General features: G+C 32.1%; 1 protein-coding gene across 1 annotated transcript; it reads right to left on the reverse strand.

Annotated features, from left to right (window-relative positions):
- Window positions 1-9,683: 9,683 nt before the first annotated feature.
- On the reverse strand, window positions 9,684-10,383 carry LOC124538021. Its single transcript, XM_047115020.1, has one exon. It carries the CDS (start codon window positions 10,308-10,310, stop codon window positions 10,020-10,022), a length of 291 nt encoding a protein of 96 aa, XP_046970976.1. The 5' UTR covers window positions 10,311-10,383; the 3' UTR covers window positions 9,684-10,019.
- Window positions 10,384-19,013: the final 8,630 nt, after the last annotated feature.

Genomic DNA, 19,013 nt, shown 5'->3' on the forward strand with positions numbered 1-19,013 from the left:
GAATTTTCTGTGGAGATTGTAAAGGCCTACTGACCTTTCGTGCAAATTTTTCGTGACTCTGCTTTAGTTGCTCGCTTGAACGCTTTCGAATCGCGCATTTTTTCATTGACAATTTCATAATCAATATACATAATAGTTTATCAATGATAGCAAATAGAAAGTAATCAAAATATAAATACACACTCGAACTAATAGCTTTTGCGTGAATTCAGATCTAATAATACTATCGGTTATTTTATGATACGATGATGGTTGTTTGAAAATCTGTGATTCTATTTCCAAAGTACGTATGTTTGTAAATGGCTCTTCTAAAAATATAAATATATCTGTTTTAAACTCCTCATAAAATAATTATTTTATATGAGGAATCCCAAGTGAAAACACTAACCAGTGTCACAACGAAACCTCTGTGGTTCAAATAATACAAAAAAACCAACAGATTCCTAACTTTAGCAGACAAGGTCACTTATATGATATACATAGCTGTAAACGTGTCAGAAATCTCCAATCACGAAAGGCAAAGATGCTGAAATTGTAGACTTCTCAGATCGGTAGTAGGAAATGAACGAACTGACCTAGAAACCAATACAACACCATGTAAGCATATAAAGTCGTGTACTGCGATGTTTGAACTTATAAGGGCAATGAGATAAGTTAAAACTGCGTAGTTAATATTACAAGTACATCGTGAAACGTAACTCTTTAGTAAAAGATAATATTCGAAAACATTCTATTAACAGTATTGTATGAAATATCTGTAAATAAATAAGATATTTTTGTATATGATTTTTTTTTTAAATAATTTATTGCATTATATAAAATTTCACACTATTTTTTTTTTTTTTTAATAAATATGGGACAACATCATATACATTACTCTGATCCCAATGTAAGTAGCTGAAGCACTTGTGTTATGAACCAGAACACCCAGACCCAAGACAACATACATCTACATCGACTCGGCCGGGAATCGAACCCGGGACCTCAGAGTGGCGTACCCTTGAAAACCGGTGTACACACCACTCGACCATGGAGGTCGCCAAAAAAGTATGAAGATAGTTATAGTGAAGTTTTATTGATATATTCTCTACTATTTGATCTTAGGAAGTGCTCGGAACGAAAGGCAACGCGCAAATGACATATAAATGAATATAATATATAGAGAAAAACAATTTGTATATCAACGAAACATACTTCCACGAATACCTTTACGGGTTATTCATATATATAATAAATATATAAATATTTACGTGACCTGAAATAATTATATTATTATAACTCAGGAAAATAACGAAATTCCAATAAATTTAAAACATGTTAATTTATGTTATTCGATCTTACAATGTAAATTATACCGGCCTTGCTCGCGATACAGTAACAACCTGTAAATAGCCCACAGCTGGGCTAAGGCTTTCCCTTTGAGAAGATAGCGAGCTTGTATCACCATGCTGTTGAAATACGGATTGGCAGTACCCATGTCGCAGTTGACAATGTTTTCCTACACCGATGATCACGTGATCAATTAAAACAAATTTATCTAATGAAAATTTTATCGATACTCACACAGGGTTGAACCCATAACCTCTAATTAAGATGAAGGATTTCTAGCTACTGAGCCATCTCGCACAGAGGTATTATTTATCACGGAGTTGTTATATAAGCGAAAGTATCAGTTACTCGATATAACGATGATTATTATTATGCAATGCGCTGTGTCTTCAGTCTGAATTAATTTCAATTAAAAGTTTTATAAAAATTGGCTTATCACATGCGTAGCCTGCAGTTATGTATGTGTATGGATAATGTATGGTGCTTCCTTTACGCGTATGGCAACCCCGTTTAAAAAAAAAGTATATTTGTATCCTTTTATGCAACGAATATAAATGTGGACTGATGTTTCTCTACAACGTTTAAAAATAGTGCTCTCCTTTTCTCACTTGAACGAATACTGTTCCAACAGAGCAGGACACACATAATTCAATCGTCTAATTAATTTTAGCATTGCAGCTGCGTATTTTAATTAATTTGAATTAATCAGTTCCGTTGTATTTATTTGTATAACGTTTCAATGTTTCTGTGAAGGATAAAATAGAGAATTATCACAATATACATAATGTCGTGTAAACATTTGCTATGTATAAATAAACATAGCTAATAATAATTTCATATTATACTTTAAGGTAAGAAAGTAAGCTTATATGAAAAGTTTAGCATTTTTTAGAGATTAATATAATATTTTTATCATTCAGTCAAGCCCGTCTGGGTAGGTACCACCCACTTATCAGTTATTCTACCGCTAAATAACAGTACTCAATACTGTTGTGTTCCGGTTTGAAGGGTGAGTGAGCCAGTGTAACTTCAGGCACAAGGGACATAACATCTTAGTTCCCAAGGTCGGTGGCACATTGACGATGTAAGGAATAGTTAATATTTCTTACAGCGTCATTGTCTATGGGTATTGGTGACCACTTACCATCAGGTGGCCCATATGCTCGTCCGCTAACCTATACCTACAATAAAAAAGAAAAAAAAAAAAGATTTAAAGACAATGTCACATTAATAGACGTTATCCTAGTTTTACTTTTGTGAAGTTTTCCTACAAGCAAAAACCTATGCGCTCTAATTATATGTAAAAGAAAGATAAGCAGAACAGTTATATAAGCATATGCAGTTCCCGAGCGAAGAGCAAATACACATGCTTATCAAGGAAAATCTTTGAATTTGTGTAGCATTCTTCAAGCGATTTTCCTTAAATATTTAACACTAGCTATACCCACCCGCTTCGCTGGGTATTAGTCGCAGAAAAAAAAAAAAATTTCATTTTGTAATTAATTACTGATCGTCAACAATTTACAAATAATAAAGAAACAAATACAGAAATATTTGAGATCTAATCAAATTCTTAAAAAAAAAAATTCAATATTCGTCATTTATTTCATCTTCTTCAATGATGTTCTCGATAGGCTGCAGATTGGTCATAACACCCATAAACTTATACGATGTTATATAGGTACGATATTTTTTTTAATTAAATTTCTATAGTCTGTAAAAGTTTGCATCAAACCAACACGTCCTCTTTTATCCGATTCTATCGAATTTACAACCTTGTCAATACTTGCGAACGTACGTCAAAGCATCCTGAGCATATTCGTGCATATGTCTTGGACTTCCACTGTACGAAGATCTTTGTCCAATATCAGCAGCTACTTTATAATTCGATATTATATCTCGTAAATAAATGTACTCTTTGGTTCAGAGTTTTGATTGTTTGTATCGAATGTAGTTTAATCGTTCGTTCTCGACCACAGCGTACATGTCAACAATGAATTGTTAAAACAGTTGACGACACTTCAGAATATGGTTAGATTGATTATCTCTAATCGTCATACGATACGCAAAAAATCCATACAACTAACTCTTCGATGTCACAGAGCCTGTCGTGAGAATATTTTGATACAGTCCGAGATGAAATTATTGAATTGTACAATATTTGTTGCTCCAAATGATGTCATTTCAAAGCAAGAATTGTAATTTCTAATATGCTTAAGGAAATATTCAGACTCCTTAGTAGTTCCCATAACATAGATAAGAATAGGTTCTGGTGGTTCAACCAGTTGTGGTAAATACATTTTGCCAGTGGAGTAGCACTATACCAGCAGTTTATTTTAAACATCATAGCGTGACAATATGGGCAAACTATATTCATTGAACCAATTATCACATCGGGATTTATTGAGATTGGTTCTAGTTTTAGTCTATTTTAATCGATGATCATCCAGTCATTGGACTCGCTCGTCAGGTTTTTTAGTATCTCTTGATGAAGATGCTTATTCGAAGATCTGGAACTTGATCATTACGTCGACTAACTGTTTTGGCAACTCTCAAAATAGAAATTCGGATTCTATTTGTTTCTAAACGTATTTATTGTTGGTATGTTGTTTCCATAGCTCTTTTGGATGACGATGCGCATATATTGTTGATGTTCCGACCTTTTGTTTCTTCAATATCATGGTGGTTTCTATTTATATAAATTATTTGATTCAATGATGATCAATGATTTTAATTTTTTATTTCATATTTTATACTTATCGGTTGATCGGCATAGAAATGCATCGTGATACTCATAAGTGCCATCTGTTGGTTATTTTTAATGATACGGATGAAATAATCACTGTCTCCGTGGAGGAGTTCGTCCGGCACCTCGCACGCAAAATGTTCGCAAGAGCGGACAGCAGTGCGTGCGGGCACCTCCACGGCATAGCACCACTGCATGCGAGACCACCAGAGGGGCGTCCTCAGCCTCGGGAGCTCCTGCTATCGCCATCGCACGACACCTGCATCACAGCAGGCGTCGAAGACAGCGACGAGTAGGACGACGAAACCACCGGATTAGACAACCATCGGACTTGACAACCACCCTAACTTGACTACCAACCAACAAGACTGCCATCGGGTCCAATAATGGACCCTGACCCCTTGGGTCAAAAATCAAGGACACGGTAGCCACAGGCTACCGTAGAGGATCCGCCCGGGTAAGGAGGTTCGCCTCGAGGCCCGTACCCAACCCTGGCCTAGGCCAAGGTGGAAGAACCCGGATTATTATGTCTCCGTGAAAAAATACTTGTACGTACTCATTTTCATGACAATCGGTTGAACGGTGTAGATATATTTATATCCCAGCGGTGCCTGGTGGCGAGTTACATAAATGGGGATAGCATAATTTCTTTATTCATTTAATCTTAATGATCTATCAAATAGTTTCTTAGTTTATCGATGACACACATACAAACACATCCACTTTTGTGTATAGATAGCCTGTCATTTGCGCAAGCACATGTTTTTCCTGTATACCAATTTTTATAAAGATCGGTGCATCTGTTCTCGAGTTGTAGCAGTATGTTCTGCTATAACTCGAGAACAGATGACTGCGAAAAATGTCAAAAATGGTAAAAAATATGTCAGTCAATCATAAAAAGAATACTTATGACGACTTACGACAAAAATAAGTGTACAGACAGACTCTAGAGATTTATATAGGAGTATAGATTTAGTATTCACATGCGATAGCTTTATTATTAGCGTATTTCATGTATAACTTTGGTGTTTCTATACCGATTTCTATGCTTCTTTTTTATGGAATAGTTAATGCTGTTAACTTTTTTAATTTGGGATTATTGAGAGTGTTATAAACGCAGGAATAGACAAATATAATCAGAAAGCTTAACTACTAAGCTATTGGGAGGGACACGTGTTATTGTGAGTCAACCATAAAAGATAGACAAAAGCTGTCATGGGATATTTTCTATATAATTTTAAGGAGAACATTTCCGTAATATACACTTTCTATGAAGCTTTAACCATTAAGGTTGTACACGCAACGGAAGCTTAAAATATGGAGTAACTTCTCCCGTTTTCCGACATTTCCCTTCACTGCTCTGCTCCTATTGACTGTAGCCTGATGAAAAGTATACTATAACCAGCTCAGGAGTATGAAAAATAATTGTACTAAGTTTCATTCAAATCCGTCGAGTAGTTTTTGTTTCTATAACGGTTATACGGACAGACAGACAGACAGACAAAAAATTTACTGATTGCATTTTTGTCATCGATATCGACCCCTTTTCAACCTCTGATAGTTATTTTGGAAAAATATTTCATGTACAGAATTGACATCCCTACAGATTTATTATAAGTATAGAAGAAGATGAGACATGTTCCTTATCCAAAGCACAACGTAACGCTAAAATATTTCTAATCATAAATCGATATCGTATTTATTTATTTAAGAATCTAAACCTAATTTGTTAATGTTAATTTAACTTAAAAATTTTTGTTCGAAGTTAAATAAATAAATTATTATCAAGTGATTAGCGGCTGGGTTTTTAGCTTCCTGCCAGCGATTCGTTAAGCAAATACCAAACAATTGTATTGATTAAATTAATTAACAATAAATACGCTCAAATATAAATCGGTTTGTTGTAAATATTATTCGGTTTTTGATATCAAAACTAATGTTATAAGGTCATATTCGTCTTAAACTCATTTATTCCAGTTTGTTTTCATTTAGAGATAAATAAAATAAATATCGCCGCTCCGACCGAATTTCCACAACGGCGGCTTATTTCAAAGAATATCAAACTGCGCAAAAGGTATATAGAATCATTATCATTATTAAACAAAGTCGCTTATTGCTGTCTGTCCCTATGTATGATCTTGAATATTACGCAATGGATTTCAATGCGTTTTTTTAATAGATAGAATGATTCGAGAGGAAAATTTTTGTGTATAGACAATATAGTAAAGTATATACAGTGATAATTTACAAATTTTATAATATGATGTCGTAAATAAGCTAATTCTGTTGTATATTTAGTATAAGTATTGCACCCGTACATAGCCGGAGCCGATCGCCGGTTAAATATATATACGCTCTTAAAAGCACTTTTGTATAATACATTTTCAAAATAAATAAATTTGAAGTTAGTATAGGTACTCAATTTACTATTGATATTAGGCGCAGTATCAGTAACGGCTTTTCGAAGCGCAGGGGTTTCCCACTGGGAAGTTCATAACTATATATCTATACTTGTTTTAGAACGCGTGTGAGGGAGAAGGTTTGAAGTACCAATGTCCTTTTCTCTAACCCTGTCAATGAGTATTTACATTTTTACGTATTTACAACGCAATAACTAAATATATGGTCTTAATTTGTTTTTAATTTACTTTGTTTTTTTATTATTTTAGTATTGTTATTTTTACAACTAATATTACATTAATTATGTAACTTATTAATTTAAGTGCAATACAGTAATTGTAAGATAAATGTATTCTTACAATTGTTTTGGCTAAATCGATGTTACTGTTTATTGATGTCTTTATTTTATTTTTTATTTGTTGATTTTAGTAACTTTTTTTTAAATCTTGTAATCGGTCAATTCAAAATTCTTTGGTGTTTTATTTTTCTTTTCTTTTTACGTTTTTCTTGATTCAAAGAGCAATGTCGCTTTGTTGGCGGGCGTTAATAACTGCACCGCAGTTTTATACTATCGCAGTTATTATTGTTCATATCTTGTTTTTGTTCAATATGATGCTTAAATAAATAAATTATTATAATTATTATTATTTTAAAAAAATATATTATGTATGCATAATAAATTAAAACAAAATAACTTTTGCAATTCTCAACATGTATCAAACTATTAATGTAGTTTAAAAAAAAATGTTCAATTGATTTTTATAGATAAAATTGGTATGCAATGGAATTATCTATTTTAATGAATTAAAGATTACACAAATTCCCTGTTCATGTGCAGCGATAAATTATGACACAAAAACCGAGTTTCGAGTTATTTCATGTGGCAATAACACTTAAGCTTTTTTTGTGATCTTTTTAATTTTAAATGTCAAGACATGTTTGGTAGTTGAATATCGGGTTTTTACACTCTTTAATAGTGTATAGACTTCGTTATACGGTTCATTTTTTATTTTATTTTATATCAAGACATAACAAGAGGTTTGAAGGGCGAGTTACCCAGTGTAATTACGGGGCCACGTCATGCTATATACAATGGTTTACGAAGGGTCATTAAGGATTGGGTATGCTACGCGATTATGACCTCTATTAACAGAACATTATCTTGGATTAAAAAAAATAATCCATTCTCTCGATTTTTTTTGTTATAAGAAAATCTTTGATCCTTCTGTCAAGTGAAAGTAACAAAGTAGGATGTTTTCTTTCGTATATTTTTTGCAATGTTACTGCAAGGTAAGTCCTTGACCATTCGTTTCGCAAATCGTGGAAAGATTTAACGTATGATAAGATAACATTTTATTTTAGTTGTTTTTCAAATTTTAATATTATTAAACCAATTAAGAAACCTCTTTGGTTGCTAAATACATATCCGTTAATCTTTGGCATTTATGAATTAAAAAATAAAATTGTATTCGAATTCTGATTTTGAATATAATCTGTATGATCGTATCAGTTTACAAAAAAAAGGAGGACAAATTTAATAACATTGAATTCTCTTTAAGAACATGACTCTTTGAAGATACTTTTTAAAATATCAAATCTGAAAGTAATGCGGCTGAATTTATTCAGCCAGAAGTTTAATATCATGTTTAAAAAAAATATGTTTTATTGAGCTATGAAAGGGAGATGTATGTATGAGCTATGAAATGTCCGGGAGGACTATGTTAAATCATACAAATTTTTAGACAAAGAATTTAAGCAAGAATTAATTACAAAGCATATTAATTTTTTTTATCACAGCGATTAGCAACAGTTATTGCGACAACGACTTAGGCACAGATTAAATAAACATTACAGTGTTATAAAATGAGACATTAAGTACTTTAATGACTGTCAACACCTATATTTTAAAAGTACAATACGCAATAGATTAAATTTACTCAAACGAAATTGTCTTTGATAATATTTAATGATAGCTTTATTATTTTGCAGAGTCATTTTGTCAATATCAAAAGGACGTAATAGGTGTAGATTTGTTAATGTGATGTTAAATTAATACCTATACATATTTTTATATATCATCTATGCTAATATTATAAATGTAAATCTAATGTAATAAAGTAAGTCTGTCTGCCTGTCTGTCTGTCTGGCCCTGTCATGATCAAACCACTGAACCGAATTTAATGAAATTTGGTAAGAAACAAACTTGAAATCAAAGGAAGGACTAAGGCCTTTTTTGCCTAACACATGACAAACAACCCCCTGAAAAGCGAGCGAAACCGCAAGCGATAACTAGTATAATATAATAAATAATAATAAATATGAGACAACATCACATACATTACTCTGATCCCAAAAGTATGATATAAAATTTACTTAAATATCCTTTTTTAATTACATGTTTTAATCTTAGATTTGATTAAGTATTGTGATGTAATTTCTTATCGTTGATTATGTAGAGATGAGAAGTCATTGATGATCATGAAATAAAAATCACGATCTTTCACACTACTAAATGGGGATAAATAAAAATCACGATTATTTTCACTACTAAATGGGTCAACTCTATGAAAATAAGCTTATATTTCACTCGAGAAAATCTGATAATCGATTTAGAATATGATATAACGATGAATTTTATTTTCAAATATCAAAATAAATAGTGATTGAATATTATGAATGTGGAATTATTGACATTTTACGATCGTGTTCCATTTTGAGTCTTCATTTTACCCTTATAGAATGACTCTATTGTTTGATGTTAGTATTTAGATTAATAATTGATTATATTCGAAAGAATCATCATAATTGATTATTAATATTATAGATTAAATCATAATCATGAGTTAAATCCAAGTTTTACCCTTGAAAAAACTAACTAAAATATTTATCTAATTTGCAAATATGTACATAACAATACAAGTGAGAACTTGAAAAGGATTAGTATAATTTGGAAGAAAACCAAAAAAAAAAAAGTTTGAATGAAATAAAAAATGTTGATTGGATAAAGTGCTCAAGTTCATTGTACTTTAATTGTTAATAGGTTTATGCACGGACTGCTATAAAAACACATTGTTCTAATGTGAGGTTATTAAATTTTAAAACAATAGTATATTGTTTTAATTGTATCCTGTTTTATATATGTTGTATATATCGTCAGGTATAGTAGGTACATACCATTTGTAGAAGATTTGTAAAATAATAGAATGTATATCTTTATAACACAACTTTATTAATACCTTAAATTTAACTTTACACGTTATGTAAAATATGATATACTGTTAAACATTACAACATTTTCACTTCACAGTTTATATTCGACATGATGTCAAATCCTATCGTAATCGCACAAATAAACCGCAACATCATAATGTTCCGTCACAATTGAATCACATTCTTGCGACCGGTGTGCAGGTTCGATGCTGGGACATCTCCATATTGCTTGGGACGTTTCCAGGCGACGAGATTCATTTCCTGCGATTTGAATAAACAGGACCAGCTGTTCTACAGCGTCTAAGCTCCATTCCAAACTGATTCTCCTTAAGCCTCAAGGCTCCTCGTCTTCAGAGAGCGATGGGAGCGCTAATTGACGGCGCATCCTCTCTCTACGTTGGGGTGAAATTGATTTCTGTCTTCTCAACCCTTCAGTGTGGAGGATATAAGGTCTCTCCTGTTCCACTTCGAAAATCTCCGATTCAGAGTCATCTTCAACGAGCGCTGGTAAAGCGGTCAGCTTGTGGCGCTTCTCAGCTGCACAGTCCATTTGCCTTCCACGACATTTCGGCAACGCCGGGTAGACATCCGCGTACAACGCAGCGTGGGCTAGTTTCACGACCATGGTTAGTATCGTTTGTAGTTTTATGTGTGCTCTCAACGTTAGCCGATAGCAGAGTGAGGGGCGGCGGCAGACGCCGGGCATTTATAGCCTTCGCGGGGCATTGCGTCTGTGTGCGTTATGGCGTCACGGAGCGTATTCACTCGCGTTGTCGTTGTAAGCGATTGTGCACAGTAAACAACGCACCGCGACAATTTTATCGGGTATTTGATGTCACAATTAAGATCGCCTAGATACGTAGGCTTACTGCGAGACGATAATATTAGACACGGATTGAGCGAGTGACGTTATATTATGAATTTCGCATGGCAACTGTTATATGATTTCAATAATGCACTTTCGTCCGACGAGACGCTGATACATTGACGATAATACGCTCGCAGTTATTGCTGATTGAATGTTTAGTCTACACTTGTGATAGGTAGACCGGATATATTGATTACTTATTTACAAATCCTCAATGCATTACGGCCTGTGCCGAATGAATAACTGCTATTCAGTTAATTATACATGTGTAATGTACTATAACAATAGAACATAATTAATATTTATGCATGGAAGATTTCGTATTTTATTGAGTAATAAAATAAAATAACCAAAAATTTCCACTGAACTGAAATACTTCAAACGTATTAGCTAGAATTTAGTAGAAGGCATTTTATATATAATATATTTAGTAAGAAATTATTTCAAGCGACAATTTTACCTTACACGGCAACAGAAAATATATATTTCAATTTGCATTCGATAAAGTTAGCGCAACACGTGTCACTGATAAGCAAATATTTAACTGTACAAAAGTAACACAAACAACGAACATAATCGAAAGTGAAATTAATAGATTTACATACATATTATAATAATAATTACTTTTTACTACACTCATAATTAATATTTATTTCTAAGTCGTTACACTGACGTTTTGTCAAACCGTTTACAGAGTGGAAATTATTTTTATTACTTTTTTTAGAGTGATTCTTTTGTTTTTTTTTTTTCAATAAATGACACTAAGAATATATTAAAATGTTGTTAACGCGCCTTGGAACAATAATTTTAATAATAAAAAATATATATTTGATATCCAGCAACGAGATCTATGATAGCAAGTTAAGATACACGCATATTAAATTTAATTAAACAAGAAACTGTTCAGAGTAGACACTTAAATTTAAGTATATAAATATGATAATTAGATGTATGTAGTACATATATTATGATTGATGAGAAAGGATATCTGTTTAGTTTCTTACCGCTTGCTTAATTCATTTTGATTTGCATGAGTCTGTATATTTATTTGGTAAAATTTTCACTCTTGACTACAAACTGTTATTTCTAGATGTGCCTGAATTTAATATATTTGAATGCACTGATATACAGCCACTATACGGATAATTCTTTTCGTCGATTGTATTACTGCTACAATCAATTTAGCTGAAAACAATTTTTTTTTATTATTTAAATAGGTCATTTATGCATTTCAAATCTGCATAATCTCAGCTGTAGGTAAGTATTGAACACCTCCTAGTCATCTTTATGAATGAGACGTGAGAAAATAGGTCGTATAGTAAGTGCAAAGATATATTTGCTGATGTTCATTCAATAACAGAACAAAACATGTGTGTATTTAGCGGGTATTATTTTATATGTTTATATCTATTTTTCTCATATAAAACTGATGTTAGTTATCGAAGAGCGAGGCGCCCTGCATTTTAAGACGTACCAGGAGGTTCTTACAGGAGGTTCTTATAGGAGGTTCTTGTACATTAAGGAAAATAAACTTAAGAAAACTCACTAATCTTTCTCCTAGTTGGCCGACAGAGTTCTTTAATTTGTATTAAAAACTATTTTAGCAGATTTTTACAGGCTTGATTTTTGGCAGATTGATTTTTTGCCACAGTATTTTAGGTTCTGCGAAATCTCATCATAAGAATTAAATAAAAAAAAAAAAACATTTTTAAAGGAAAATGAATACACTATTATACAAAATGAGAACTTTAAATATATTTTCCTCAACTCGTAAATTTACAAGGAAGTCTCGCAGAACATAAAAAGATTTTTAACAATAACAAAATTACGAGGAAATATGAGCTTTAATAATATTTGATGATTGATTCATTTCAGTTTTATCGTTTATAATGGATCCGATGTTTAGTTCAAATACAGATTATCAAAAGCTCTATGTTAATGTTCCTTGGACTTGTATCATGTGAAAAAAAGTAAAATTCTTTGATAAATATTATTTCGTGAGAAGATTCATTCGTATTTGTTTACATTTTTTTAAATCTATGATTTATAAATAGAATTTAAAATACAGATTACGAAAAAATCAGAGCTTGACAGAGATTTTAATACATTACTCTGTATTTCAATATACTTTTTTTAGGCATAGCCATAAGCAATATCCAGACTCTGTATATTAAAAAGAATATTGGCGAGAGTTATTTACACTTTTCTCAACTCGGCCCCAATCCGATTTGATTGCTTAGCGAAAGATCTGATTGACGTCGGCAAACCATGACCTAATTCGAAAATCTCTGCTTAACTAAAATGTCAAAGGACATTTATATATATAAAAGGAAACGAATCGTTTACCTCGTCTGTCTGCTCGATACTTATTTTACAATGAATCGGATTGAGTAAAATATTCATTCATCAACATTACATTTTGATAGCGTAGTTTAGCTCTGTAAAATGCCTAACCTAACACATGTTTTAAGTTTAAAAAGGGGGGTAAATAGGAATATTAGTAATTACTTAATTCAATTGGGGCATTCTTATTTTTTGATAGCGTAGTTTAGCTCTATAAAAAGTCTAACCTAACACGTGTTATCAGTTCAAAAAGAGGGGTAAATAGGAATATTAGTAATTACTTAATTCAATTGGGGTATTCTTATTTTTTGTTTAAGAAACAAGTCGGTTATATTAGCTTTAAACTATAAAAACCTATACCACCATAATACTTCCTCTGACTTTCAGTGTAACACGTATACTGATGTATTTTGATAGGCTATGAACTCTTTAACGCTAATCTGAAATTGCTCATAATTTTTAAGATTCCCATTCGATTAATTAAATATCCTTAATTATATTTATCATTCTATCTTCCATACAAGAAAAGTAGATAGGATTTCTTTTAAATTATAAATTATTATTTTCAATTAAATTTAATTTAACTAAGAGACTTGTAGTATAACGCAGTTGCAGTGCAAAAAAAAAAACGTACAATTATCAATATTATTAGCAGACGAATCACAGCCTTATACAAGAAATTACTTTAATAACAATCCAAGGATATTTTAATCTACGGTGCATTAATTATTAGAAGACAAATCGATGTTTAACAAAACAAAAAATATACTTATTATTTAATTATCGATCATTCATTAAAATATAATGATTTTAAATTAACCATCCATCCTAGATATCTTCATGCAATACAATCCTGTGAATTAGCCGAATTGAGCGCCATTGTTTAAATCTATAGGCTAACAGACGTTACCCCACACAGCGCTAAAAGCGCTAAGTTTAATTTACTTGTATTTTAACTTAAGATATCGAGAAAGAAAATGCATAATTTAGATTTAATTTTATGTAACATCAGTTCGGTTGCAGCTTCAGCGGGTTAGTCGTTAGATTTAGGTATAAAAATTAGCCTAAGTCCCTTCCTCGAGGTTTACGCTTATGCCACTGAACCAAATTTCAGCAAATTCGTCGTGGTTATTTTGTGAAAGAGAAACAGACAGACGAAGGTACTATCATTTGGAAATTTTTAAACAATAATAAAGTATATAAGGCTTATAGTACTGAATCGTAAGTATTTGAAATTCTATGAAGGCTACATATAAACTGTGTTAATAAAAATGATATATTAATTATGTAATATTTCCATTTGGCATCGATATAATGTTATTACATGATCGCTGACGCACAGAGGCACTATATTAAATTTCTTAATGGAAACTCCCTCAGGCTCTAGCGTAGTTGAGTAATTCATTAACCATTTCGTATAAATTTGCCATTGACTTTCTTAATTACATTTGGACAATTTAGGTTCCAATCAAATTGAGTGCGAAGTCAAGGACAATGACCTCTGAAAATTTTCGGAACTAGAGATTTTCCTTATATAAAAATAATTTGAATTTAGTATTATTTTATAAACAAAATTCGAACGTAAACTCCGAGAAATAGATAGTAAATGCTACCGCCCCAAAAACGAATAAAAATATCTCGAGAAAAATAAGATTAATGTCCGAACATGTACCGTGAAATGGCTACGTCACTCAACCGTAGCCGTTTTACTCGGAAAATCTGATTTTCAAGGAAAACAAAGTTTCGTTGTACACTTGGCTTCGATCCAAAACGTTCGCGAATGAAAACAGTCGATTGCACTTTACTGAAACATAACGAAACGTAGGTACACTTCCTTTATCCTTTGTTATTGTATGAATAAGAGATTTCCAATGCGTGTCGGTGCGTCGGAACACGTACGCAGGTACGCAGTGACGTCTCAGTCAAAAATACGCGTAATCTTTAACCGTTAAAGTAGATCGTCCACTAATTGCAGTTCAGTGCAGCCGTGATCTTATCCATTCTTTAACCAACAAAAACAATAAAATATTATATTTAAACAGCCTTATTAGTAAGCGTTATATAATCGTATGAACAATGTAACTTATTTTATCATTAATAATTTCATATTAAAATAAGGATAAAAAGGTACTGTGGTTTGTATTGTTTCAACTTTCAAGTAATTATATTCGTGTAGGTATATGTTGACATATATAAAGACCTTTGCAATAATAAAACAAATACTCAAACATAAAAATCTTCTCAAACTTTCAAATATTTGAATCTAATAAAGACTTATTGTCTTGTACTATAGTTTATCAATATCGTCAAAAATTAATATAAATACTGTGTATTTATTCCCTTAATATCATTGTATGTGGACTAGGTATTATACTTATGCAATAATTTGTCATTTTCGAATGTCAAATTACTGATGATAGAGAAGTAAGAACTATACCTAGTCACCAGTTACACAAAGCGATACTAGTACTATACTATATTATACTAAGTACAATCACCCATGAAATAGAATCGTAAAATCATGAATTGCTGCACATAACATTAAAATATGTTAAAGAAGATATAATCGATGATTTATTTGTAACAGCAGCATTCGATAGCCGGCGCTACATATACGAACCCATAAATTATTGTTAAATAATACTAAAATATATAACACAAATACTTACTTTTAGTGATTTGTTAGTTAGTTAAATAAACGAGTATTTCATAGCTTCGCTAAACGAATTCACTGGGAGTTTGGTTTTCATTGAATGCACTGTTCTGAAGATAAACAAAAGCAATACGCATATGAGCTCGCGTAGACCGGAGATTCATCTCATAATTACTTACTACCACAGATACAGGATATAGAGCAATTTCCAAAGATATTAGAAACAAATGCTCGTTTAGAATATGCTTTTAACATTATTATGCCCGCCTTTCTGTACCCAGACCGACTGTCTATTGTAATTTTAGCATATTTTAATAGTAAGAAAAAGTATATATATTTATGGTATAAAAATAAATGATAAGAATTATTTAGATTGTCAAATTTACCAAGTTTTGTACTATATTTACAGTAATTTGAATGACGTATAAAAGGTAATAAACAAAAATTAAACGTATAAAAAACATCTGACACACAATACATGAGATAACTCTTAATCGCCAGTTATGTCAATTCTGAAACGTACATAACAATGAACAAAAACAACTATAATAATCAATTAATACGCAATTAAGGAATAAAATTATTTATTACATTATTGGTTATTTAATATTGCTATATTAAGAAGTTGCAAAATTGTTTCAGTCGTTTGAAAGCTGAGACATTACATTTTCTAACCACTGGGTAGCCAATCCACGCCGCTGTAAGCCACGCTACATTAGCAAGTGCTTATTTAAAACAGAAAATTTATTTCCTGGTCGGCAGTAAAAGAAAATATAGTGACGATAACCATTATCAACAACAGCCTATAAATTTCCCACTGCTGGGCTAAGGCTTTCCTTTGAAGAGAAGGTTTTTGGTACACATTCCACCATTATTTTATATTTCCATCTGCCATCGATATGATCGCTGAGGCACAGAGGCACAACATTAAATTGAAATAACATGACTGTATTGCCGGTTCTTCGGGGTAGAATCTACTTTCCGAACCGGTGGTAGCTTCACTTAATTGTCACATGACGATTCAAAAGTGCTTGTAAAAGCCTACTTGAAATAAGTTTATTTTCATTTCATTTTGATTTGCTTTTCCAAGGTTCGTGGAATACACATGTGGCAGATTTTCTATGAAATTTGACACATGTAGTTTTCCTCATGATGTTTTCCTTCACCGCCGAAAACGAAATGAATTATAAAAAAAAAATTAAACATATATACAGTTGTACATGCCTGGGCTTGAACCCGCAATTATCGGTTAAGATGCACGCGTTCTAACCACTGGGCCTCATCAGCTGGATGTAATTCTCCCACCTGAGTCTCCAATAACTTATAGCAGCGTAGCCTAATGAACTTCGTAAGGAGAAGAGATATTATCGCAGCTGCAATCTGCCTACAGTTTCTTAACTTTCACATGGTTGAGTGATAATTAGAATGACATTGTCAATGTTTCTAGAGAGAAATCTCGTTTTGCAATTATTGAAAGTTTTTTTCTTATATTCTATTTCTATTGATTTTTTTCCTTATTCTATGTTTTTATATGAATTTTCATTTGAGTTCAAGTTTTCTTCCATCATTCCACTACCCGGTCTCCATTATGCCAAGAATTAGCTTTCCCGCTGAATTACTGGTACTCACCGACTGAATTCGGTCCCATAACTCCTGAGCAGTTTCGGTGTCAGTAGAAAGGTTTTGCCTCTCAACCTCTGCCATCCGTTTCGGTCCAAAGTCCATCCGTTTCGGTCCATTCAACAACCCCTCAATTCTAGGTTTTCATTTTTCGAATAGTTTCCATATCGGGGTAACCATATCCATGAAAAGAACTTGATGTTAACCCGTCAGGCTTTCACCTGCGATGACGTCGCAGACCTCGCTGATATGACACGATCTGGTGCGCAGATAGTCAACTTGAGTTAGAGTTTTATTAGTAAGTAGTTTTTATTACAACTTCGTTTATGATTTTTTGCAATTATTTTAACTAAATATAAAATGTACCAATTACTATCTATCTGGATATATAATATAAGTGATCCTCATTAATATTTACGATAATTATTAATTGAAGACAACGACCTCTAAAGTTATACCATGGGTGAACCTCCTTGGAATACAAAGTTATTAAGTTGGTAAAAACATTGTGGAGTGCCAGCGCCTTATCACAAACACTCGATAACGTGGCGAAAACAAAATAATTATCTGCTTGTATTAATCCATTGCGATTGTAAACAACGCACATACATGTAATGAATAAATATATTAATAGATCTTTGGTGGAAGGGATTTGTGCAAGCCCGCCTGGGTATCCTACCCACTCATCAGATAATCTATCGCCAAATAGTAATAATCAGTATTGCTGTGTTCCGGTTTGAAGGGTGAATGAGCCAGTGTAAATACAGGCACAAGGTACATAACATGTTTGTTCCCAAGCTTGGTGGCGCGTTGTCGAATGCTCTACACCAGAAACCTTATCTTCGACAAGGAATGGTTAATATTTCTTACAACGCCATTGTCTATGGATAGTGGTGATCACATCAGGTGGCGCATCTGCTCGTCCGCCTAAGAAAATCATAAAACAGTAATTAAACATAAGTTCCCGTTAAATATTCGTTGCTCTGAATCCATAATTATATTTACATAAATATATATAAACATACATGTCGCCTATGTATTCTTAACAAATGTATTTATGTTTGTTTAGAATTGCTATAACACATGATCTCTTTGTTAAAAAAGGCTTATATCAAAGTGAAAATGAAGATGTATACACTTGTAGGTTACTTTTTGTAAATAAAATAAAAATAAAGTAATAATAATAACGTGCTTGGTCATATTGATTTAAAAATTTGTACAATTATTTTGGTACGTACTTGTTTTTTTACATACATATATCAAAATACAATGGAAATAAAAAAAGTGACATTCAAACATTAAAAACAAACTATGACGTGATATGTGTGTACCTTACGTTTGATTATTAAAATCTACATTTTAAACGAGTGGTAACTGAAGATTCTACTTAAAAGTAGAGTCTTCTTGTAAAGAGAGTATAGAGAATATGATTTTGCATGATGATGAATTATTATATAATAGTGTGACAACTTGTGATCATAATATAATATGTTATAAGTACTAAAGGTACTTGTGATAACATTTCACGTCAGCTATATAATGCTGTTACTACGTCTATAAGCTTTTACGGATGACGTAAAAGTAGCTTACGTCAGCCGATTTTTCGGGTAATTCGTGACGCTCGAATTTTTATTATGTCTGAATTTGTCCATGAAAGAATCGTACATTTACATTTTCTAAGCAATAAGGGGAACACAATTATTTAAATTGTATATTGTTAATTATAAAATCCATGCTATTGCTGATGACTTATATAATTATTTGATTAATCCCTTTTTTAATCCTTATTAATGCAGTGCAGTAAAGTTGTGTACAGATATAAGGAATATCTTTAGGCAGTCATT

The sequence above is a fragment of the Vanessa cardui genome, chromosome 19 (assembly GCF_905220365.1).
Source record: "Vanessa cardui chromosome 19, ilVanCard2.1, whole genome shotgun sequence".
Classification (NCBI taxonomy): Eukaryota; Metazoa; Arthropoda; class Insecta; order Lepidoptera; family Nymphalidae; genus Vanessa; species Vanessa cardui.